Source organism: Anopheles arabiensis, chromosome 2 (assembly GCF_016920715.1).
Source record: "Anopheles arabiensis isolate DONGOLA chromosome 2, AaraD3, whole genome shotgun sequence".
Lineage (NCBI taxonomy): Eukaryota > Metazoa > Arthropoda > Insecta > Diptera > Culicidae > Anopheles > Anopheles arabiensis.
This window is the reverse complement of record NC_053517.1, coordinates 77,727,123-77,754,673: the sequence shown is the minus strand read 5'-3', so window position 1 is coordinate 77,754,673 and position 27,551 is coordinate 77,727,123. Positions and strand designations below refer to the sequence as shown.

At 40.2% G+C, this 27,551-nt stretch overlaps 1 protein-coding gene across 2 annotated transcripts in view; it reads right to left on the bottom strand.

Annotated features, from left to right (window-relative positions):
• Positions 1-27,551, bottom strand: part of LOC120893882 — a 77,765-nt gene that overhangs the window by 14,933 nt on the left and 35,281 nt on the right. The window contains exons 3-5 of one of the 2 annotated variants that reach the window (XM_040296065.1): positions 16,236-16,648; positions 2,977-3,515; positions 2,690-2,846 (exon numbers count right to left, since the gene is read on the bottom strand). In XM_040296065.1, coding sequence (XP_040151999.1) covers positions 2,690-2,846; positions 2,977-3,515; positions 16,236-16,648 — 1,109 coding nt within the window. The remainder of the gene's footprint in view (positions 1-2,689; positions 2,847-2,976; positions 3,516-16,235; positions 16,649-27,551) is intronic. The other variant, XM_040296066.1, reaches the window with a different exon arrangement.

Here is a 27,551-nt window from a genome sequence, read left to right as displayed (position 1 = left end):
TGATGAAAAATGAAACAAATGGCTTTGTAAAATCAATTTCGGCGATTTTTTTTAACTCGTTTAATGCACCACCTCACTCCCAGATGAAGGGTGGGTGCGCGGTATTAGCGAATTGACGCATTGCATTAATCTCATAAACCCTGCAGCAGTACAATTGAATCAAAAGTTAATTAAAATGGAAAGCCGTTTACACGCAGACTGTCACGCTAGTTGCAAAACGAACACAATCTTCCGAACAATGTGTGACAAAATATGATTTTTATGTTATAATTGATAGGTAATAGGTTATAAGTTTTAATTGAAAGCATATGATCAAAGGACACACATGGGTTGTATTAAAATAGGGGTTTAATTAAATGTACTAGAAAAAAAAACAATAACTATGGGATTGATTCTAATGATTTCCATTTAGATTTGCTATAATTAGTTTTTGTCTCGCAAACGAGACGAGCAAACTGAACCGTTCGGATAAAGGTGGCATTAAAACAGTGCGCCTCTCTACATTACACCGACTATAGAATTCTATTTTACACTCATGTTCCATGGCTTCAATGTTTCGACATTACATGCTAATTTAATGGCTAGTTCGGCAGTGATAGAGCTAGTCGAATGTTGATAGAATATAGAGACATAAGTACCCGGCATCATACGATTTGGTACACCGTTTCGGAACCGTATGCTGAACACATTGTTTAGGGACGAAATATCGTTTCACATGAACATTCTATGCTGCTCTGCATTATATATTTTTAGTTTTTGTTTGGCAAATGTGGAGCAAACGGGGGTGTGCATTATTTATGGTTTACGCGATTTGTTCGCCACCGTTCGTGTGACGTATGTATATGCACCGACACCTACGCAAGCGACTGTGCAGCGACGATGCAGTCGGGGGTAGTTTTCCTTTCTGCACAGAGATAAAATGTATCGCGATATGTTTAAAAAGGTTTTTGAAAAAATAAACTATCTCTGCTAGAACTATGCCCAACCAATCACCAAGCAATAAATATACAGCAATATGGAGCACGGTTTGTGTGCGCATAAATTACAAGCAACAATCGTTGTAACTAGCTCCACAGCTAGGGTAGTTTGTTCGTTGATAACAGTGTACTTGTACAGTATTGGACAAAATCGATGTACAAAGGGTAAATGCTGGGAAAACAGGTGCATATGTAAATTGATCCTATAATTTGATTTATTCAACCAATAAGGTTTTTGGAAATCAATTTGCGTTTGAAAGATTAAATAAGAATAATTATTTATAATTGTTGAAATAGTTATCTTCATATTTAGTTGCGTGTGGTAGCTCTGACCTTTTAATCTATTGAAAAAAAAAAGTAAATGAGACTTTTATTGTGATCTTTTATGAAATTTGGTGATACCAAAAAATTATCCGAGGGTCTTAAACTTTTTGGATAACGTTTAATTTTACGTTTATTTTAAATTACTTCTAATTGTTTATTTACCCAAATGATGAAATATTAAATTCTCTCTAAGGAAATATCGCAATTATTATTTGTAAAAACTAGTGATGATGGTGATAGGCAATAAAATTAATTTATAGGTAATGAACTTTAACAATTTATAAAAAAAACTTTAACAATAGGAGTTCAAGTTTAGATTTACAAACAAATAAGGTTTAAATAAGTTTATGTTAGTATCTCAATGTTTAAAGTTTGCTCCACATATTTGCTATAGATGATGAACGGCTATGAATGGATTAGTTCAATAAAATGAATTATTTGATCGGAGTAAAAGTCAATAAATGATAGGTAAAACTATTTAAAAATAATAAAAAATAATGGAATTTAAGGAATGTTGCTTTTTATTAAAAAAGGATGAAATTTGTAAGTTAAAAATGTCTGGTCAAAAGGAAGGACGATTTGTCGGATGAACGATGTACGATTCCGTTCCTAGACGAATAAATGAAATGTAGGAAAGTAATTTTTTTATGAAACAATTACAAATATTGATTTCTGAATGCTACATAAGTTAGTAAACTTCTTTTATACTGTTTGAAGGTAAAGAACAAATCTTAATATCACCATATTTCCCAGCAACGTTTAACCAGTTGTACTTATTCTGTCCAACACTGTATATTTATGTGTCTCTGTGTCTGAGCCTCTGTACAATCCCAACGGGTGGGGGGATATTTACTAAAAGCTTCCCACGTTGCACCTCATATCAACTAGATTGATAGCCAACGCATCAAGCCTCGAAATTGCTATGTTTTATGTGCACCAGCGACAGAATGGACCGTCCCAGAAAGACCGTTTCAATAGTATCTCGGCAGAAGATTGAAGCAATCGATGGGGTAGGAAATAAACACCCTCGTTCGGAAGAATTACGCCGTGAACGCTTGGTTACGGCTGATCCACATACTATAAATCCCTTTCTCTCTCTCACACACACACTCCCCATATCAACAGTCTGTATCCATCCTCCCCGCGGGAGTAAAACGGAAACTCTCGGATAGAATCTAAAGTGACAGGTACGCTACGATTGGCGCGTTTTTAGGTTGTGCGAGTCGCTCATCACACCCGGGCGAGATGTCACTCGGCGAACTGAAAGCCTTGATGAAGAGGATTAACTTATCGATTGATGATGTCATCAGCTTGGACCCCTCGTGCTGAAATGGACATACACACACACACAAACGCAATCATCAATGGACACAGGCCAGCACACTCACCAGATGCCGCTGACGATTGGAGCCGTTGTCGCGTTGCTGCTTCGCGGTTGATTCGTCCCGGCCGCCCGTGTGTCCGCCCACCGATGTGCGACGATGATGATGTCGGAACTGTGCAATGCAGTGCTCCAAATTGAACAGATCGTTGACCAGCAGATAACTACGAAGCGTTTGGCGGGGGACCAGGAGAAGGTAACAGTTAGCCGGTGTGTCCACTCCCGTCTGGAAGTTGATTGATCTGACAGGTGGAGCGCAAACGCACCGCACCGCAACGCGAGAGCACAACTTACCGCGTTTCGGCCGCCCGCTGACCGGGCGGTACGGGTGGCAGCAGGCGCAGGAAGCACAGGTCGGAGGTGTGCCGAACCGTTGGACAGCGTCCGGGCAGCAGCCGGATGGCGTGTGCATCGATGGCAGCTTTTTCGTCCCGTCCGTGCACGAGTGACTTCCAGCGCTTGTAGCAAAGCAGCATCCGGACGTACCCAGGTATGGTGTCGTAGTCGGCCGGGGCTGTGCCGGCCTGGGTAAGAACGTTCTCAAACACGGGATAGAGCAGCAGTGTGTGCTGACGGTCCGGCGGCAGGCGCAGTAGGGTCAGCGCCATCAGCTCCATGCTACCGTCGAAGATTACGAACATGCTGCCCACGATCCGGTTACACTCGCGCAGCAGCGTGGCCGGCTGGACGGGCGGATGCAGGCCGGTCACCGATTCACACCGGAACCGGATGTAGTCCGCCAGTATATCGATCACTGTCAGCTGGTAGCGACGGGTTTGTCGCGCTTTTTCACCACCACTGGCAGCAGAGCGGTCCGATTGCTGAACGCCGGGCTGGGAAGATGACACAGGGAAGATGTGGTGGTGAGCCCGTTCCGCGATACCAAGCGCACGGGGCAAATCCGTCACACGGATGCATTCGCACGGCGACATCGAGGGCGGTGCGGCGAATCGGAAGCGACCATTTCACGCCAAGCAAAACCGGGAAGAAAAGGAGATGAGTGAAAAGAAACAGAAAGGAAATAAGTAAAACCGTAAATGCATGTAATAATTATGATTAATGATGGTGCACTTGCTTGCGCAAGGCTCGGAACAGCACTTTCCGCACCGGTAAAGGGCAGCTCGGAAGGCGTCGGGGCAAGAATTTGTAAAATGATAGATAACGACTAACGGCAGAGATTTCTGTATCATTCACAGTTGCAAGCTGGAAATCCCGAGCTACACGAAGCCCGCAGGCAAAGCAATCTCCCTGTCAGGATAATTTTGTATCCATTTCTCATGCGAGCTTGATATGTCGCTATTATTGCACTCGTCTCAAGTGAAGCGCATCGGGGCGTGGGTATGCAACCTTTGTTATACATTATTTATCATTCCGTTTGCGAACGGGGTTATTAATTGCATTACCGAGTTTGTGAGGTTGTGAAGTTGACGGGATAAGTGGGAAGATAAGTGGTATATTGCATACAAAAAGAGAATGCATTGTATATGTTTCGTACATCTCTACTTATCAAACAAAGCAGGTTGCGGTTGGACAGCTTAAAACATATTATTTTTAAAGAATGTACCGTTTACTTTTAAAAAAATAGTACAATTCCCTATTAAAACGTTACCATTGTCACCGCGATACGTTCATTGGCACACTTGGCTTTGTGCCCTTTATGAAGTAATCACAGCATAGCATTAATTACCAGATGCAAACACAATCGCGCGAGATGGAGCCCAATTTAATTGGCATTTCGTGCCGTGAATGTAAACTTTGACGGCAGAATGTGTAAATGATAATTATGTTAATGTGCGTGCATAACAGTAAACAATCAGAAAAAATGTGGCATCCTTGCATCGTTAGGCAGCCGCAAGGAAAATAGCATGCTGCATTCAGATGAATGCACGCTTTGGATGGATGCGGAGGGAGTCAAGGTTGTCTGAAAGATTGCATGCATCAAATACCGGAGGTTAATTAGCAACGTTTCGCAATGTAGGGAAATATTTGTTAAGGATAGCCAACTGTTACACGGGGTGATTGGTTTGGAAATTGAGGTCAACAAACAAGGTTAATGCATTGTCAAACTAAATAAAGTTCGATTGAAAATTTATTGTGACATTGCAAATAGATAATTTATATTTTTTTTCTATAAATGGCCTAATTACAAAATATCTAGGTAGCTGATAGAATGAAGAGGGTTTAGACGTGTACATAGGTGGGTCATTTTAATAAGTGCTTTAGATAATGCCTTTTCACAATATTGAAAACGATTGAGGGATAAACTTTTAACCGATTGAATAAACAATATTTGATCACGCAAACCCCCTACGTTGTGCTTTTTATAGGTTTTACTTAACACTGCTTTATTGAATTATGACGCGAAACTTTTGTGTGCTTACGCAAAGCCGTTGCTCTTGGTGTCGGTTCTTGTATCTAAATTCGATCGATCTTTTCCCGCTATCCTAATCGCACCAATACATACAAAACAGAAACTGTCAAATATACGCACAGCCCGATAAAAATGCAATTACGTGAAACGCAGTTGAAATATTTCAATTACACGGACTATGGGTAACCGTAACACACATTCCTAAACAATATTAATTATTGATAGTCTGGTCACTTGGGGCTGGTAGTTTTGATCAAGTATTTATAGGATTTAATGTATGATAAGTCGTTTTTTATATCACAGACATTTTTTCTCATGTAAAACTAATGTTGGATTGTGTATGGAAATGTGAAAAATATTTATATTGATTTATTTGTACTTTACTTTTGGCTTAAATAAGACAGAAAAAAACGAGAAAATAATTTAAATCAATGAAAATATGCTTAAATAGGTTTTTATTTTTGTTTAGAAATACAACATATCAGTCACCAAATGCCTATTATATCATTCATATAATTAATTACTATATAATCGTTCACATTCCTGGTGTTGGTTAATTTAATTTACTTTTTAAAACGTAATGAGGTAATTTCCTTGATGTAAGCATTTTTTAATGCTTTGTATTATGTTTTTTAATCTAAATTCCATGACAGTAAATTTTAATCGCTTGCGATAATGTCCACACTTATACAATGTAGCCAGTTTGTTTCCATTGCACGTATCTTTATATTTTTATATTTGACTTATATTTTAATCTTTATATTTGACAAAATTATTAGGTACGATATAATTTTTTAGCGTGCAAGCATTGGGGAGATTCCAACGGTTGTACAAAATCTTACACGTAATCAATATCGTTGCACCAAGTACAACCGAGAAACGAGCGTGTGCTATAAAAAGTAGAGCCAAATTTCCAAGAAAACATGAACCCATACGAAAACTCCTTTTATGTAACATACAGCAATGCTTTTTCCCGCTTTTCGATTTCCGTTGTCACGGTACAGTATGTGTTCATCTTTGTATGTTTCATGGAATGTTGGTGCAAAAGAACTGCTTTATAATTTCATTTAGACCTTCGTTGGAACTTTTTATTTAAGAAATCTAACGAACGTAGTTCCGAGCGATCTTTGCCTTACAAGCAAATACCCATTTTTTCGACGGGTAATCTGGATAATATCCGGTACAAACTCAAACCATAAATAGCGAGTGATTGAATGTATTCAGCCAAGGATACATCACTGTTATCAGTACATGATACATATTATTGTATAAATGAATGATGGCTTTATTTGTCACACTCGGTAAAGTAATCGTTTTGACTGTTTATTTTATGCATGGTTATGGAAGCTAGGAATGCATTAGTTACATAAGTTCAATGTGAGTAAGAACAATAAAGACAAGAAAGAATTTTAGACATAATAAGACGCAGATAGTGTAATCTTTGTTAACATGTCTTTGTTCATATCTCAATAATTAAGAATAAGGGAAAATGATCGCACATCGATCAGTGCGCTATTTATTACTAGGAGGTTTCAATGGGTAAACTTGGGGGTTTCAATTGTTTAGTAACGATTGAAGAATGTTTAGATGTGCAACAGCATTTCAGTTGGACGACAGATGATTCCTTACAGTTGCACAATGTTCCAAAGCCCCTTAAAAGTGTTTACTTGGGCTCAAAAATGGTGTAAAAGTCTACAGCAAATTAAATAACTTATGCTTTAAAATTATCAAATGTTCAGAAGAAATTTCGTGACATTTACAACCAACTTTCTCGAAAGGCAGCCTACTTCTGATCAAAGATTCATGGTATGTCAAACTAATTTTAGCCTCACAGGAGTGTGTGGATCCGGGCACAAAACGGCGGCCCTGCCCGGCCCACCGAACGTGTAAGTGCATATATGCATCGCTCCGTTCCCATGCATACGATCGTATCGTATCGATATAACCTACTGCACCTTTTACACATACACACCCATCCATCCTCAAACAGTGTAGCAGCGGTCCGATACATGTTCAGTGTTTCGAAAGTGCTTTTCCACTTTTCCGACGGCAAACCCACAAAAGCCTACCACCAGTCCTAACGCAGCCACCAGCCCCGCCGCGCGACATGGTTGCAGCAAAACAAGGAGCAAGAAATAATGTACAACCCGGTGCCCGAATGCACCCGGTACCACCGGGGGTATGATTTATCCCTGCAGAGCCGCAAGTTGTAGAAGTTCTTACGTGATGGTTTTTGCTTCGTTCGTTTTTTTGTTGTTGTACATTTCCACGCTCTTCCGGGTTCTGGGAAGTTCCGAGCCGAGAGCGAGAAGTCGTCTGTGTTCTAGCACTAATTACGCGCGGAAGAGAGCAGAACAGAACGCGACCGCGGCAACAGCCTCGGGTGCCTGCCTGCTCGCCTAAGTGGAATAGAAAACGTGCTAGTATGCTTCTGGGTGGGTCCATATTTTGCATATTCTAATTCGCTTTTATCCCTACGAACGGGGGCTTTCCCATTGCCGGGGGTTGAGCTTTGGGGGTGCTGGCGCATCGGTGAGCAGTGAGCAAAGCCGTACAGAAGCCCTTGTGTGAAGATAGATCGCACACAGCGTCACGATTCCACCGGTCTGAGTTATTCATTTTCATGCCATCGCGTACAATCCGGATTTGCGTACATTCTGTTCCACATGCACCGTTGGGGGAGGGGGGTAACTGTGCATTCCACCTAGGCAGCGATTTTTGAGCCAAACCCCCTGCTCCATCCACCCTTACATATGGTTCGGTTAGGTCATGCCGGACGGTCTTGGTCTTTGACTCGGTAGTCAGATTGGATGTTGAATTACGGGAATAATGTCCACAATGCTCTTACTACCCCGCCTGAAAGTGGCCAGATCCGTGACTATAGCTGGAAAGATTTCGTCGCATTGCTCGGGGGCAAAAATTCACCCACATTTTATGCACACAAACGGCCCAATCTAACATTTGCGGACACACTTGTCGCTTGGCGGTCTTTTTTTTTATTTCGTCTCCTTTTGGATCGTATCCAAACATATAGGCACTCCACACATTGGTTCGCTCAGATGGCCGACATGGACGATAAATTTTTAATTTCATTTCAACTTGAGATTCATTGCGATGGTAGTTTTACAGTCACGGCTCTTATAGGGCACTATCCCTTTATCTCTGCCTCCTAGGATCGTGATCAGGAGTTTTCCTCGGAGGTAACAGCCCCTCTCACAAGCTCGATAAATGGCAAAAGGTTGTAATTCATTAGCAGACGCCGTCGTTTGGTTTGAATCTTATGAACACTTTGCCGCGGGTAGACATTCTTCGATCGATTGCATTAGGAACAAACCGGCTATCAAGGAAGGTTTACGTGTGTGCGCACGGTACGCTGTACCGATGTTTTCACAACAAATGAACACATTTTCTTCCAATTAACTTGCTCGCTAGCAAGTGTTGTTGAACACTTTCGATTATTTATCAAATATACATTGTTAGGAAAGAAGTGTGCTTTGCAATTTGTTTACCTAATGAACGACACACATGGTGTGGTAGGGTAATTTTGCAAAACACAAACAGCAATTCCATCTTTGCTGATCTATGCAAAGGAACACATGTTTTTCGAAGTAAATATCGAATGTGGCGCACGAAATAAATTATACTCAGCGTTGATAAATCAACAATTTAATTGCAGCATAATAGTTTCGTTTGTCCTAGAACGAGGGTATGCAAGGTGCAAGTAGGAGCAACACAAGCACACATGCAATGATGCGTCGTTGCCAGGGCACAGGTTCACAATTCAAGTGTGCTGCTGAGTGTGTCGAGGGTAATATATTCATTCTATGGGAAGGAACGCCTATCGGTGCATCGGGGTGCTTCTGTGGTACGAAGCGCCCGCCAGTTCCCTCCAGGCAATTAGATAAGGAAATGGCAATTAGAACACGCTATACGCGCACTACACACTTAAGTGAGTGTATTCCTGCATCTTCAGCATGAGACGGTTTGTCGAAGAAGTGGATTTATTTGACGGCAAAATGGGTGCAGAATGTTTACCGCTTGGATGGATATTTTCCCTATCGGTTTGGAGAGAAATGTTGCATGTTGTAGGATTAACAAATGTTGTACGTACAAAATAGCACGACACAAATTCCATAGTGAGTGAGTCAATCGAGATGGAATCAAATACTTAATCTTTTTAATTAAATTGAGAATACTACGCAAACAGACATAAATAATTGTGTAAAAGTGTGGACTAGTATACCGAGAACTTTTAATTACATTTTTTCATACATTTCAGGTTTTTGTTTGCGTCTAAAATGCATATTATTGCTTTACAGATATGTTCTGATTTGCTAACATTAGACAACAGTTACCGTAACTGTTCTTCATCTAGTAGTGTGATGTTAGATGCACAGTTTTCTTCTGTCTCTTTGGCTGATCTATAAAGACGAATGAAGCAGAGATGCTCAAAATCTCTATAAGCCAAACGACCAACCAACTTTGGCTGGTAACTCAAATATTAGCACATGGTTTTTGCAGGGTTGGTCGGTCCACGTCTGCCTTCTGTCATCGTGAGCTGCATCAACATCACGGGAAATGTATCCAATGGAATATGTATATTTTAAGTTATGAATGCGCCTTTCGTTTTTATCATCTCCGGCGAAAAATTATGATTTTTTAGTTTATTTTAGTTATTTTATTTCAATTATAAAAAAGGATGCGTTAAATGTTTGATTTCTTGGTGTATTTTTTAATTTATCTTTAAAGGGACTTTGAAAATCGAGTGCATGGAATTGCATGTCGTAAATAACATGCATAAAAAACATAGTTTCTGTAAAACGCTATTCAGATCTGTTATGTATAGAACCCAGTCTAATTTCTACCTTTCCCTGCAGATATACTGTAACATGTTGCAATATTTATCAAACGCATACCAATTTCTCGGATTGTTAAACACAATACAAAACAATCTATTGTAAAGAATATTTTTTATGATAATTCTACGGTAAATATACTGATGGGTTTAGAAATTTATCCAAAATACATGCAAACATTGTTTGTAATGTGCAATTGTAAGTCCGTTGCATACGTCCTATTCACCCATTTACCTCAGCGCCTTTTTTTTCGATGGAGTGCAAGCGTACAAATGGAAAGATCCATCCACTATTAATTACTGTGCCAAACATTGTGCGGCCGTTGTGTCTGGCAATCCGATTTCGATACATGATTTCATACCAATTTTAACACCATTCATTTAAAATGAAAATTATGAATGCCATTGAATTGAAAATGAATACAATGCATGTATTTTGCCACAATTAAACCACGCTCTGGATCGCAGGGGATATTTTTTTCCTTTCGTCTGTTTGTAATCAATGCAATATGGTTGTATTCAGCACCATACAAAAAACAAACGGTTCGTAAAGGAATAAATCATACTTGCTTCAACGAAACGAGACGTAAAAAACGAGAAATCGCGCTTGATTCCTGTACGTCCCGGGTGCAAAACATTACAGATGCACAGTGTGCAGTAGCAGATGCATTGTATTCAAAACTGAACAAACCCAAACAGCGGGGTAAGATCGTGTGCGACTATATGTTTCCGTTTGCATCAGTGCAGAATGCAAACAGAATTGAAGCATTTGTACGACAAAGCCCCCCGCGTACACTTTGCATCGAGTGCGCTCGTACACTAGTAGCACTCGCAAGCAGCTTATGATGCGGTACACCATCTCCTTCCATTTCACATTCGGCTCATGTTACCGACAAACTTTGCCAGCCAGCTCAGTCGACTGGGACGGCCCGGGCTGTAGAAGTAAATGAAAACCACCGGAACCGTCCGTACCAAACATACGGACACATTCGACTCCTTTCGGAGCGGAGAGGCGGTAACGATGGGACCAGAAAAAAAACAAGCTTAAAACCCTTTCATACTCAGACACTCTACCAAACTGTCAACCTACTTTCCGGTTTCAGATGCTTGTGGTGGGATCAGTTTTTCCCTTAACCCGACAAGATTTAGAGATCAATTATAACTGCTGCGCCCGGGCAGTCCAAGCTACATAGAGCTTGCACGACGATAGCAATGTTGCAACTACTGAGACGAACAAATAATTGGAAACAGACACGATAATGCTATGAAGCATCGAGCGAGCCCATCCTCGTTGGTAGAAGTTTTGCATTCATTTTCCATTGGCAAATGAAAACAGGGGAAGATGGCAACGCGCTACCGGCTACGGTGGTGTGTCTCAACAACGCCGGCTGTCAATTCACAGGACAATGGATTTCTTCAAGTTCTGCCTCCCAAGTGCTACCTGTTTGGCTCCCGTTTGTCATGCGTCCATGCACGCAAGAGCATGCAGGACGAATGCAATTTGTTTATTACTTAACACCACCAGCACCGCCCCGGGAGCGTGTAGGGAGCCGCGCACACGGTGTTCAGGCTTTGGCGCTTAATTCGCTTTTGCGTTTACGGTGCACGAATCCTTTGCTAGCTGCTCACCCGTACCCGTAATCTGGTTAATTGAAATATTTCCATTCCTTCGACTCCACTGTTGCGTGAAGAGTTTGTTTTTATTTTCTTTTTCCGGCAAAGGAAACCTTTCCCATCCTCTCGGTAGTGCATGTTATTGTGCTGTTGTGCTACAGCACTCAAACCAGATTAAGCGATGATGGAAAAGACGAACAAGCGATGAGATTGCAATGTTTTAAATTAAATGTGAAAAGAAAAGAAATAGTTTTCTTATCCCCATACACGACTCTCTCGTTGCATCGCATCCTGCCATCTATCTCTCTCTCTCTCTCTGCTCTGTCTTATGTTTTCGTATGATAGACAAGTTTTGTGCATGTCGAATTCACACCTCTCGCCTCCCTGCTTGCTCATCTTAATGGAAAAGGTGTTGACCAGTGCATTGCTGTCCGATGAAGGATAATGGAATTTGCTACCCAGACTATCACATCATCAAACTCCCAGCCCTGCCCCCCTGGTTCACCTTCCTTCCCTGTGCATCATTAAAATTTTAAGCTCCAATTCATGACAATCAATTAAGCGTAATTGATCTCGTTTGCTGCGAAGGAGTTTGCTGCTCTGTTTACTGAAACGCAAGACACTGAGCGACCGAATGTAGGAAGTGCATCGAAGCTTAGTTGGCTCAATGTGCTACCATCAGTATGATGGGACCACACCGTCGCTTTGTTGAAACTGCCAACTTGAAACGGAACAGGGCGGGAGGATTAAATATAATCAATTTGTTCACGGCGGTGTGATTTCCAAACGCTGTCCACCGTGTGCGCCTGGGAGGTCCCGCATCGAATCAAACTAATGATAGCATTTGTTGCATTCGTGTTTGAGACCGTCGCCGGATTTCGCTCAACAAATGGCAAGTGTCTGCCGCCGGCAACTGCTACCGTATCAATACCGTGCGTATTGATCTTCTGTTGAAAATTTCACAAATTGCATCCTCACGTTCCTTTGTAGTACGTAAGAGGGTGAGCTTTCGTCGTCATATTGTCTTTTGTTTTTGAAGAAAATAATTGAATTCCGTATGGGTGTAAAAGTTTTGCAGAATTTGCAGACATTTTATAGTTGTTTTGCCAAGCTGAACTTTTGTTTTCAGTAATTGCTTGGCTGATATTGCTGAGTAAAAAAGCTTATTTCCATGAGTTAAGTATAATAAGTATAAAGTACTGAGTTTTATACAACAAGTCACTCACAAAAAGGTGTGGCTGCTAATTTTATATGGTTTTTAAGGTGGAAGGAATTAACAATCTGAGAAAACAGTCAACATTTCTATAAAAGGTCTATTTTTCAGCACCTGAAATTCAAAATACTGGGACCATTCACGATATTAGTCAGCCTTTTTTACATGGAGTTTGACAGTTGGTGGCTCAAATCATGCTCCATACAAAATCACACACAAAATTAGCTTGCGATTTTCAGCCTAGATTATTTTAGCCTCAAAGCTAAAATTAGATTCGAGTACCTGCTCGAAAAAAATCAAAACAAGGGCGTGTTTTCATTTATTCCAAAGTGCATCAAAGAGATCAGGTGGGGGAATCTAGAATCAAAGTGTAGGTTGACCAGGTGGCCTCATAGCCTGTTTTGTATAACTAAATTTTAACGTCACTTTGTGACAAGACGGGTTAAAACTCAAACAGGTTTTCTGGTAGCTTGACGAATACACACAACATTCTTAAAACCTTCATTCAGAAGCAGAAGCGATAAAAATGTATATTATCACCTGTATATTATATCCACTTTGATAGCTACTCCAAAGCTGCTGTACAATGCAAACTACTAATGATCTGAAATTTCAGCCAACGATCTGAAAAGGGAAAAGGGCCCACTGTTTGAATTTCAAAGCTATTTTTACATTATATAGAGTTCTACTAGGGGCGGTCCCATGGTACAGTCACCAACTAGAACGACTCAATAACATGCCCGTACTGGGTTCAAACCCGGAATGGACCGTCCCCCCGTAGTAAGGACTGACTATCCGGCTACGTGGTATTGAATTAAGTCTCGAAAGCCTGTATAGGCCAGCATGTCCACGTATGACGTATGACGCCAAATAGAAGAAGAAGAATTCTACTTTTTATAAATAATTATTCACATGTATTACACAATCGTCGATTGGAAACTTTGTTGGAATAAATTGTAAACTGAATCTAGTTGAATTTGTAAACACAATTTACCGTACTTATCATACTTTCTATAGTTATAGAGATAAGTTCATTTGCAAACACAACATCGAACGGAACGTCCACTCAATTAAAGGTCTCGTTTATATGTCTAATGCGGTTCGAAATTCGAGAAGTATTACTCTCACATTACAAGTTCATGCAATCCCATGAAAGAATAACTGAATATGCAGTTCAATAACGTGATATTCAACAAGATTCTTCTTCTACTTCTTTTACTTGACGTAACGTCCTACGAGCACATGTCGACCTATACTGGCTTTCGAGACTTACACAGAAACTACGGGGGGACGATCAATATTAGGTTTGAACCCACGACGGATCTGTTGTTAAGTCATGTGTTGTCAGAACCTTCCAGATAATTAAACAAGTTAATGAAAAAGAGGACCTGAGCCTAAAGTTGGTAACGTCGAAATGTTACATATTTCATGATTGAAGAATGCATTCCGGGTTACATTTCGCAAAGACAGGAACTAATCCAAGGTGGAAATAATTCATTTTTGGGCTATACAGTACATAAATATCATCCAATAAACTTTAATTACATGGAAATGATATAAATAAGTGAAGCATAAGTATAAAAAATATGTAAATAGTTCCGGGGTTTATAATGCATATTTTGTGCTTCATTGAATCTTAGCAATGAAAGGATTGGAAAATAATATTTCCCAAAGAAAATACACAAAAAGTATGTTGTAGCATATCTGCTCTACAAAACTTATTATAATACACACTATCAGCTATATTGTAACACACTTTGGAAAGCCAAACCACACCATTGTAACACATTCATTATAACACATTCAGTAAATCAGATCATACCATAGCACCGCAACCGGAAGAGTTCAGGCCGTCCATTCAAACAAATAACAGACGTGACACACTTATCAAAAACAACCGAAACGCACAACATAAACAGGAACAGTATGTAACCCAAAGCAGGAACAGTATATGCATTAAACCCAAAACAGGAACTTAGTGACAAGAACCATCGTTTTTGTCAACAAAAGACAAACGTAACTAGCTGAGTGAAAACAATAACTTTTTAATCGTTCTTGTCATCAAAAGACAAACGTAACTAGCTGAGTGAAAACAATAACTTTCCAACATAAAACCCGGAACCAAATGTGCGAAACCCTTAACTTCATTTGAGCATAAATAAAACCAATTCCAACCGTGGCAAGTCAGATTCGTTCGGACTGTCAGGATAGGACTATGCCTATCCAACATCTATCGACTTCTCATTTAAAGAGTTTAGTTATGTCCCCCTACCCAAGGTAAGGCCTCTAAACTCCAACGTTTCCAGTAAGGGAAACCTCCTAAAGGTTTCTATGATCGCCTGGACGATCAAGTGTTGTAAAGTCCGCTTCGAACAAAGTATTATTCCACCTCGGCTCATGTCAGCGAAACACTGACCTACCACGACGGTACTCTAAGTACAGTTGTACGATCATCGCATTACAATGTTTCTGCATACAAATATGTATGATAAGCAAACCCCGTTTACATTTAAAATTTTCGAGAAAGAAACCAAAGAATAATAAGTATTACAGCAACACTCCTCTTATTCAAAACCGTAAAAACTAATACAACAACGTCCTCAATTAAAATGAAATGCATAATTATAACCCTCTTCAATAAATTCTTCTGTACATCACTGCTAAATGAAAATGAAAAAAAACTTTTAGTAGAACAATCCCTATTCTTCATGAGCTCATAGCACGAAGAGTACCAGCAACGCAGATGTAGCTTTTACTGGCACCCCGCAACATTCTCCATTACACACAGAACGTATTGAATGCATTAGTGTTGAGCACACATTCTCATTTTAATTAACAGTATAGAAAATGTATGATGCATCAACCCTATCCTCAAGCGCACCGCACTCTGAACCGGAAGCCCAACAAAAAAAACAGCAATCCCTTGTACAAGGATTATCCAGAAAGTCACAGTGTGTGCTTCGTTTTCTCACTTTCGAGTGTGAATATCCATTCCTGCCGACAACAGAACCGAGCAGTAATTAGTATTCTCTCCCATACCGATCGTACTATGTTAAAACGATTACGCGCCAACGATGTACAACTATTTCATTTATCCTAATGGAACTCCACTCGTACGTGGTGTCGGTTTAAAAGGCACATAAGCTTGTACGAGAAAGTCAACCAGTATACACATACACACGTTAAAAAAAACCACACATTCACTCCACATTTTCCTCGGAACACTGTTACGGATCTGTTAGTCGGATAGTATGTATACATCCAAGGGCAACTAATTAAAACTTTTGCCTGAATTTTGCGGTGACGAGAGCAAAAGACAAAATAAAAAACAAACGGCAACAAACGGCAACTTTTGAGGTTTGTTAAATTCAATGTACGTTTCGCATCGCATCGCTGCTCTGCGCAATATGAGACAAAACATGGTTTGACACACAGGCAAGTTGCTTATAATCCCTCCAGCAATAACGGTGGTAACTTGCCTTGCCCTTGCTTGCACTTACCTTCGTTTTGTGGTTGGTTCGCGATCGACCCACACCGTCAATTGACTGCTGATTATCGTCCCCTCGATGGTGGCAACCCGGATCAACATCCTCATTGGGTGCCACTTCCGTGAGCCCCACCGTGCGAAGAAGCACTAAAAATCTCACCACTTGTCGCCATCCTTCGGTGCGTTCCGGCATCGTAAGCAGTCCCATGGCAGCGAACCGTTGAAACTCCGCCACGAGTGATCGAACGCGCTGCGCCACCACGTGGAAGGGAAAATCTGGGCCCGATTTTCCCGCCCATTCACCGAAGTACATCTCGGAGCTGAGCCACCGCAGTCCATTCAGCAGCTTTCCCAGCGGTGTGTCGTTGCTGTTGTTGCAGTTGCTGGTGCTCGAAGCAGTGAAGTCATTTTTTCTTCCTCTTTGCGCTGTATCGGGGTACCGCAACGGTGAAACATGCCAGCGAATACATGAAAATGGGAGAAAAATGCATGTTAAACATTGTAGAAAGAAGATAAAAAATATACAAACACACACAGTGCACTCGAGCAGCGATGGTACTGCTCTCGTGCTAAAACACACCCGTCGCGTGTATCGCTTTAGATTTCGCAATCGTTTCGATTGAGTACGAAAAGCAGGAGAAATCCCGTGCATGCCAACAGACATGCAGGCAGGCATGTATGCATGCATGCTCCCGGGAAGTAACGAACAAACTGTGGATTTTACCTTCATGGACGGAAACCAAATGAAGGACTTTTCAGTAGTACGAAGTTAAGAGCTGAATGTGAATGTAGTTTTGTGGCCGTGAACCGGATGTGCTTTAAAAAGTGTGAGGTTTTTTTGGCTTCTCGCTTTTCTTCATGGCTCATGCAAAATGGTTCCCCGGTTAGCAGTAGCGGAAAAATGTTTCCCCAAGCATACTGCATTTGCATTGGAAGCGAGTGCGTGACGTTTTCGATTCGTTTTTACGGAATGTTCTTATAGCGCACGATCGGTCAATTATCCAGCAGTTCGTGGCTAAACAAACAAACAAACAACTTTTCTAGTGGGTATAAAGGCTGAGAGTTAAATGGTGGAAAGCTTTCCATGAAAAGATGCATGCAGGTGAAGCATTTAGCAGTGTTTTTATTTTCATTTCGGTGGGAACAGTTTTTCAGGGTTATGCATTTAAACTACTGGTACTAATTTGATGATCTTCTTGAACACAGTGCGTTACATTTAATAAGTCAAACATTTAACAGTTAACGAGCTAATTAAATAATAAGCAAACAAATGCATTGAGATTAGCATATCGTTTACCATTATTTCGGGCTTTTTTCTTATTTTACGCAATAATTTCACTGTAATCATAACTTTTTTTGGCATTCACTAACTTTATTAAACAGAAAATGTGGTTTGTCACCTCATCTCAATAGCTTAATTATACTAAAGATCTGTTCATTTCGAATTTGGTCTCTTAGTACAAAAGATAGAATATAGAAAAATGATTTTGACATAAAATGAAAGATAAGTTATTGACATTACATTGGAAAAAATATAAAAAATGTAAAATGATGATGTACAGATTTTTTATTTATTGTTAAAACTCAACAGACCACATGGGGCCCCCTTAAAGCAATCTTAATTTCTAATATCTTAAATTAATACTGTCATGTCAAGTCGATAGCGGACGCGGTTCGTAATGATCACAGACAGCATTGAATTCACGACACATAACAAGATGCCCTCAAAGTAGTGCCGGCGAGTCGCCTCGGTGGTCGAGTATCCCAGCTACAAACAGTCGCTGTGCGTTGCAGTTGCGTTGTTTGACCGTCTCTAAGCCCAGTAACGTACAGCGACAGTCGTTTTTTCCCTCGGAGTCCCCAGGATCACAGGGTAAAGCGGGTTGATTTGCGTTGAATAGACTCCAACCGGAGTAGGGGACGTGCTGCCGAAGGCCACCATACCACAGACGCGTACTCCACTGCCGATCGTACCAATGAACATTACAACATCTGACACAAGATAGGATCGTTTATTTCACGCGCTTAAGATGCTTAAGCAGACCTAACAGCTGGTTCCCCTTGGTCACGAAGTGGTCTATGGAAGCTCAACTTTTTATCAAGGAGCACTCTAAGATCCCTGACACAGCTTTTACGCTCAAGTATGGAGTTGTCTAGTGCGTAATCGTATCGAAAGGGATCTCGCTTTCTCGTGAAGGTGATCACCGCGCACTTCGTGACACACATTTCAAGGCCATTTATGAAGCACCAGGATTGGAAGGTGCACAACATGACCTGAATATGCATCCGATTTGCTTGTGTGCGAATCGGTATATATATTTTAGCATCATTCGCATACATCAAGTGGCTGTCTGGAGGAAGCACCCGGGTTGCGTCGTTCAGATAAAGCACGAAGAGAAGCGGGCCAAGGTTACTGCCTTGAGGCACCCCGGAGGAGACGATGATACGGCGCGATGTGTGTAGTCCCATTTTCATGAAGTAAGATCGCTCGGCGAGGTAGGATCGCATACAGGACAACTTTTTTTCTGGTAGCACGAGAATCTGCAGCTTGGCCAGTAGCAAGGCCAGGTGTGGAACACTATCGAAAGCTGCCTTTATGTCCGTGTACACTGCATGGACCTGAAGCCGGCATCGATGGTTTTGTGGTAGAAGCTTACAAATTCTACGAGGTTCGTGGTAGTTGAGCGCTTTGGTACGAACCCATGTTGTGGTGGACTGAGGTAATTTTTACCTGACCAGAATGGGGGCGATAGAGTCATCGCAACGCTTCAGAATAGATGGCGAGATCCCGTCGGGCTCAGGAGCGAACGAAGGTTCAAAGCCTGTCTATTGCCTTAAAGACTAATAGTTCATCAACAGACGGAAGATTCAGGATCATAACATCTGCTGGTACGTTTGCTAGCACTTTCAAAATCTATCTCTGACTCGCCGGAAGGAGGCGACAAAGCGTATGGCAAAAATGTTACAATCACAAATGTCGGACAGTGAGTTTCCTTCCTGACCATTGTAGGATATGTGGCTGAGAAAACTGAAGGTTTTGCGCTTAGAGTCAACGAACCTTCGACGTGCCTGCGGTTTCCTGCCGTATTTCGATTTATAGAGGCACTATTTTTTAGAATTTCTAGCTTGTTTATTGTTTCATTGGTTATAAAAGCCCTTGTTTTGTGCCATTGCCTACCAATGATTTGTCATTACTTCAATTTTCCGCCAAATTTCTCAGAAAAAAAGAATTTATATTTGGTGATCAAATTGATTTGGTTTGATTAAATCATGATTTGGTAATATGACATTTTTGAACAAGAACCTAAACTTTAAAGAAGTTTTGATTGGTCGGAGCCCGAACAATGGTGGACTTTCCTAGCAATTGTGCAACTTTTTTTAAACATTATAATTTTAACTGTATTTCAATTCTAAAACTAATTTTGGTTTTTCTGTAATAACTACAACAATTGAACTCAAGCACGTACATGTAAAAAAAGTTGCTAGATTGTATTGTAGATAGCTCGAATACCTTCAAATAACTATGAAAAAGTTCCATATAGTACATCTGGTGACTCTATTAAAAATAAAACTAGGTAACCAATTTCCATCTGAACAGGTCTTTATGTGAGTTTGATATTGAAAGTAACACAGAATGATAGTAAAAATAAGCCTATTCAAATGTTTCTCCTTTATTACTAGTTTTCGCTGATACCTGAAAACAAAAATTATAAAAAAATCTTCAAATGTGTAGCACTGCATTACTGCTTCACGATTTTGTCCATGTATGATAGGGAAGTTGTTTAACATTGTATCTATCTGCATGCACATGCACACCCGTGCTAACTTTCACTTGTTTTCTGGGAGTGCTGCATTAACGCAAAAATGTAACCACCGGATAGCGGCTTGCACAGATCAAACATGCGAGACAAATCTCAATTAATTAGGAAACTGGGTATCTTGCTCTACCAGCACAGCTAGTACTGCTTGGCATCAAACTTCCAGGACCTGGCCGGGGTTACCTGGCGCTTAGCGTCAGTTCAAAGTGAACAGCCAGCAAAGACGCGGCGCAGCGGATATATTGGCAGGGTTTTCATAATGAAACGAACTATTTTCTCCCGGGGAGGAATTGCAAATTTGACAGCACAACCAACAGGAAAACGGGAAACAGGGAACCCGCCACAGAAGCCAAGGTGACAACTACAAACGCAACGTCAGCAGATATCCGAAGGCCCCCATATTCCAACGGCTTGGAGCACTGACTACACTGAACTCCGAACAGCCAGCCGCTACCGGAATTCAAAACATCGACATCGGTAGTCGCTGGTAGAGACGGTGTGCGGGTTACGTAGTACATGTTTCCAAACACGACACCCTGTGGGCATGTACTGCCATAATCGTCCGACTAGCTGCCAACTCTGGCCCCGACAGTTCGCACCCCCAAGGCGTGCAACGGAATGCAGCACCAACCGTAGCTAGCTTTCGATGCCGCAACAACCAATGCGTAAACCCGACTCCTTCCGCTTCACAGACTCGGGCCGGTGTTTACATACAGAAAACCCATCGGTACACTGATTCTGCTGGTGAGCGTTGTGGCCATTAGATACACACTCACTCAACCACACACACACACATACATTAGCGTACAGTACAGTGAGGACTCCCCGAGGGGGTTTGGGATCGGTATCGAATGCACCCCTACTGCCTAGCGGTACAAATAATGCATTCACGCATCATCGCTATGATGCATCCAATTTGATGAATACTACTAGGGCACCATCATAAAGGAGAACTATCTCCGGTGCTGTGGGCCCGTACGTTTTGCACGGGATTTGCCCATGGCTGCTGGTGTGGATTTTAATGAGCTTACCTGCAGCTGGTGCTGTTTGTACTTTTGACGTTAGATCGATGCCGAAAACCGATGAAGCCAAAGAATTAACGCTTGTGTGACACAGCAGCGGTGGAGATTTTGCTTGTTAAGGGTAAGGCCGCTAATGAAAGCGTTGCAAATTGAGTTGTGAGATTCCTGCCAGATGTCAACCTGGCGGGTGAATACTATCCAAATCGGTTAATTAATGTGTGATCAACCGGGCTACTTCCTTTCTCCATAATCACTATTGTCTTCTATTCTAGTTTAGGATTATAACCAAAATGAATGTCTCCATGCTATATACTACAAATGAACCGTTTGGGTGTAAAATTCCTTAGACCTATCATTATTCTAGTCTTTTGTGCTGGAAGATCATTACTATCCTGTGTTCATTATGGTTATCGTTCGGTTAGTGTTTGTTTACTGCATCACTAAAACCAATGAATGTAGTCCCATGCCCAAATGTTTGCTTTGAAGGCATACCCAGTTTCAGTATTACGATTTGTTTACGGCTGAGCAACACCATGTAGTATGTTCAGAGATTTCAATTTCATTCCAGGCAATAATGAACTCGAGCAAATATTCACCTTGAGCAGGGAAATGGAAATAATCTTCTCCATCGCACAACGATACTATCAAAGCCCCTTTTTGAAATGATGCAAGCAAAACTATACTATTTCACTTCGCACCTGTGTGAGTAAATGTGAGTATTTTTATTAACATTAAATCCATTTACCAAACCATTTCTAGCTCAAATGTCGTTCCTGACTTGATGTGGCCAAACGTACAAAACCATTTCCTCTAAGATTCCCCTACGGTAACAGCAATGCAGGTTGGTACACGTTTGACTGCTTTTCATGAATAAGTAAATGATTTCGTTCGCTCGTTTGCGTTTTACTTGCGCCTTAAAACCTTTGGTGGGAAGTATTAAATTTCTAAACGAACGATTTTGATGCAACAGTGCATCAAACGGTACGGCATGCTGGTATGTATTCGAGGTGATTGAAATTTCGTACCAATCTTTACCAACCCGCTTTTGAAACTATGTAGGAGTAGATGGAAAATGTATGATAATAACATAGCTTCTCTCTGGTGTTGAATTATTCTTTAAAGTGTCTTTTTAACACTGTGTATTGTTTTAATTTTTAGATTTTTGCTTAAGGTAACGTTACAATTATTCTTAAATCATACTCATAAAATCTCATAAAAAATATTAAATAAATCATAAAATCTCTTAAAGTAAAACAAAATTCCAAATGTCTTGCCTCGATCTTCATTATTATATTTTATTTAAGCACAAGTATTGTTAGCGTCATTGTTTTAAACACGCTTTATTTATCATAAGTTAACGTTACTATGTTTGCCTTAAAATTGCCTTAAAACATATTTCAAGAGACGCTGAATGTTCGGAACCTTTGAAAGTCATACAAAAAGGGAAATAAAATCACCAAAAACCTCTAAACGTACTTTAAAGCTTTCCTTATCTCCAACGCGATTGAAAATATGTTTGAAATACTAAGACACTTAAACTCTTTCCTTTCTTTCCTTCTAGCTGTCTACCAACAACACTCAGCGAAAATCGTTCGTGTACGTAAGCCAAAGTCTCCGTTTGTTTTCAATTTTGATTCCTAACACACTATATCCCTCCTGCTCTCTGCGTGCTCACTATTTCAGAGAGACCATACTTTACGGATAAATTATATCCCGAGCTGGTGTGGTTGATTTAAAACCTCACAAAGTAGGAAATCTAATCCAATCGCTTTGCAGCATCTCGACAGCGTAACTCCAGCACCTCCAGCACAAGGGCGAGGGCGAATCTCCTTTGTCAATGAACGTCTATTCTTGAACGTTCTTGGCTCATTTTAAGGCACGTTGCATCCAATCATGCCGCTTCACAAGACAACAGCATGCCGGGTTATCCACTCGGTTTTTTTGAGTCGTGTAGTTGTAAGATGATGATGATGATGATGTGCAGTGTGTGTGTATGTGTTGTGGTAACAGAGCTAAGCTGAGCTACGTGAGCTTACCCGGTTGGATTGTTTGCTGTACGAATTAGCAGCACCTGCCGAAGCAAAAGACGCGCATACTCTCCACCTCGCAAGAAGAAACATAACCCCATGTCTTAAACTTTGTCCATTTTCACACCCCGAGAAAGGGAAGGCACGGGTTTCGTTGTATCGGTGCAGTCCGAACACAGCTTGCCAACTCGTTGCACTGGTTGTACGAGACGATAAGCCAGACCAGGGACTGGCTGGAGGTGTACGAAGAATATTTTCCAGCTTTCAGCAGGCTCAAGAGTATGCTCCTCGTTCGTTTACATCTTGGCTCGTGCTTTCTGCTTTCTTCCGGGTAAAAAGCATTTATTCGTAAATCTCAAAATAAAGTTAACATAATCCCGCAGTTTGATGCAGTGCGGTGCAGTTTGGCATGGTGTTTGTGTGTGTTGGCGGGGGTGGGGGGAGAGAATAGACTAGATACGCAGGGGAGTTGGAAGAGAGCATCAGGGAATTGGAGCTGAGATGGAAAAATATTGAATATTATTGCAGCAAGCTTTCTGCGTAGCTGAAATAGTAGGGAGCCAAAGGAGATTTCCCTAGCCAATTTCAATTTGATGTACGATTGATGTTTGTTATGTATTTTCGTTCTTTTTACCCCATTTGTGTTCTGCTGTGTTAGCTAGGGTTGAGAAATAACTAAACGAGATGAAACTATTTTTATTTTCTGAAAAATGTTAATGGCGTCTCTTCTACATTATTTGCTTTAATTTCACATTTGGTCCTGTTGTAACTATTCAAAACTTGTGCAGAGTATTTACGTTACTTCACTCACGATGAAAAGTATTATATTCTAGATTATTCGATGTTTAAATTAATCACGTTTAAAGTTCGTTTCTTCATGAGCTTTAAAGCTCCCTGTTTTATATTTTTAGTTTAATGTGAAATCATCATCTACCTTCTTCCACAAATCTCCACAATCAGTGCGTCTATTATTATTGCTGTTTCTGTGGCTTTGCCATGATGCATCTGACCTACCGAGAAGGAGCAGCAGTAGCAGAAATATTTAAATTAATGATCCGCATCAAGAACGAGCTTTTCACCCAACGTATGTGCACATGGTGTACAGATAGGAGAATAGTTTTTCCACCCTATCGCAAACAACCGGCAAAAAAACAACAACAACAAAACACCATTGCGTACGGGGTTTTGTTTTTTGCCTGCAAACCGTACATGCAAACATCTATACGGAAGCGGGATGGTTGATATGTTTACCATGAATTTGCTTCTGTTGCAGCAATATAGGAAAGCATGTGTGGTTGGTAAGTGTGTGTGTATGTCGAGGTGCTCGTACCCGAAGCAAGGTTCGTTATAGTAAAATACAGTTGATAGATTCGTTACGTTCCGACATGATGTTCTCGCTCCCCGACCCTTTTCTGATGTGAAACAGTAGCTAATAGAATGCATCACAATGTCTTGCGTTAAAATCGATCGTATTTTATACTGCTTAACAACATCCACAACAGGGAGGTAAAGTGCGAACGTATGGGAACCATTTTCAATCACCACATCTCGGCTGCATTTTCGAAACATGCGTTACGCATCTTCCTGCACACCGTTTGGTTATAATTATCGGGTACGTTGGTTATGTTGCGCGTCAGTATGGACTCCATTTTTTATTATTTTTGTTTCGTTCTTCCTACAACTTTACGATCGAATGTTGTTACATCGTGTGTCGACATGTGCGATCGTGCCCTTATTGTGTGGGACCGGGTCTACGAGTGCAATGTTTTGGAAAAAGCTTTATAAATCAACACACAAACACACACAGACAGACACAGAATGGCCATACAATGCCCATACAATGCCTGATTTAAATGCAGCGCTTTGAAAATATATCTATATTATGGAACAATGGTGCAAACTGCATCCAGTGTACGCCTGCCTGTTCAATTGGGAGGCGCTTCACATTAATTAAATTAATTGAAATTACATTACAAGGGACCCCCTAGTGGGCTGGTGCGCTGCGAAGATCTAAATCGAATTTAACAGCCCAGGAGGAATTGTTTCCAACCATGAATTATGGTCGTAGGAGCATTGTACGCGTACGGGTGCTTTATTAACGAACTCATATTTTGTTTGTTAACCTACCGCCATTTAACGACCGTGATAGTGAAGGGTTGATTATAACCATGAGTTTATAGTTCTGCAACAAAAGGGTCAATGATACAGTTTTAAACAGAAACATTGTGTATTTTCTCTTTTGAACTGAGGTGAAACAATCCTTCTACGGTCTTTCCACGCGTTACGCGATAAATGCGTTCCAGCGTAACTCGGATACATTCGCGTAGCTCTGATTTTCGCGTAAATCGAATAACACATTTTCAGCCAAAATTTAGTTGATAAACAGTTTTATATATATATATATATATATATATACAATTTTGTATATATGCAATTATATACAATTTATATTATACAATATATATATATATATATATATATATATATATATATATATATATATATATATATATATATATATATATATATATATATATATATATATATATATGATTCGTGTTTCGTGTTAAAAATTAGGATAATTCTGACCTTTTAGCGATTTAAAACTTTAAGCAAAAATTTAATTTATATTGCATTTGACAACTATTGGAGAAATTTTTACTGATTACACACATAAACTGTCAAAATTTAAAAAAAATCATGTAACTTGACTGTTGCGTAACTCGCAAAAAGACTGTATTTTAATATATAATATAAAGTCTGCTTTCAAATAAATAAGCCTTTTCATAGCTGTCAATATTACAAAATCAGTATTTTTTCTGTAAAAAAATAAACTTAAATCAAATAAATTTAATTTAATAAATAAGTTAGTTATAATAAAAATTAATAATTTAAAATCCATTTAAACTGTATTTTTGATTCGAAGCCTCAGTGGAGTATATTTGGCTCCTGCATGTGATGCGTTCTGCAAAAATGTTAAAATATCAAGATTATTCGAGTATAGTTTATCGACTTTTCTTCTAAACATTTGCAACATTTCTTCTGAAATATGCAAAGAACATCAGTTTATTAAAAATAGGCAAAGGATTCCGCTAAAAAGAAATGATCCATTATGAAGCGATCATTGTAGTGATTAGCAATATAACCATTGTTCTAAAATAATCTTTCTAGCCAATAACGAATGCCTTAATCATACATTTCACTAAAGCTTTGATTCCAACATTAAAGGAAGTTAAAAAAAAGAAGTCATTTATTTCAATCATAGACCAACTACGCTTGTTTTTCCGTAGATTCCAAAGAATACATTAAACTGTGAATGAGTAGAAATGAATTTCATTTTAAGTGAAATGTCTGAATTGTTTCTATAATTGAAGAAAATAAAACGTTTTTGTCATTCAAGAAGCTGTACTTAAAAAGCCGTAAGCTTTGCTCGTTATAAGGAAATGTAATTGGTTACAAAAATATTTTCTCAAGAACCATAGAAATACGCCTCACCGTAACTAGAGTAAGTTAAAAATGCTGATTCACGTAATGCTCAAGCAAACACTTCTAGCAAGAACGCTTTACTAGCTCCAGCAACATTATTAGCATATTATTATGCTTGCGCCCGGTGTGAGAAGAAAAGTGTGAAAACGTTCCGCTTACGGGTGGCTCAACATTCAAACTTCATTACGAAATACCACCGCCAGTTCCATTGAGCAAAGTTTTGTCACTTACACAGCACCACAAACAATCGGTAGTGAAGTGGCAATCCTGGTTGCAAGCATTAAACTCGCCCGAAACTGCGCTTCCCTTTTAGAAACATTCGTCAGCACACTGTTACTGTTTAAAAAAAAAGTCTGTCTTCCATTTTTATTTTATTTCACGACCTACGAGTGGTGGAAAAAATTGCACAGAAATTCAACGCGTACTCCACAATTATACTTCCACATTTAATTGCAGCTCCGCGTACAAACGATCCCAAACTTTGCATTTCCATAAACATTTGCTGTAGCCGGATGACAAACTGTTGGCTGCACAAAGGTGACGCAATGCAACCTTTTTGTAACAGCGTTCAACTCAATTCAATTTTGCTACTTTTTAACGGACCGTTGCACACCGTTGAAAATTAGTTTAACTCACAAACTTTTAGTATTCAGCATCTCCACTCACCGGTGTATGCAAGGAAGGGAAGAAGGTGTCGCTAGTTCCGCAGCAAGCGGGTCCGTGCTGAAGACATTGTGGATTGATTTTGTTAAAAGGCACTTTGGTGGAAACCGAAAATGAATGAATGAACGAATGCAGCACAATGATGGTTGGTGAAAATTCGCACGTCAAGCGAAATTATCATTTGTCACTGGTTTGTGACAATGTGCACGATGCTAATTTGTAACCTTCCGCGAGCTTAACGCCATTCCCGATCCACTCGCGGGTCATGCAGCCCAAACGATGCCCAAAGATGGATGGTGCATGCGAGCAAAAT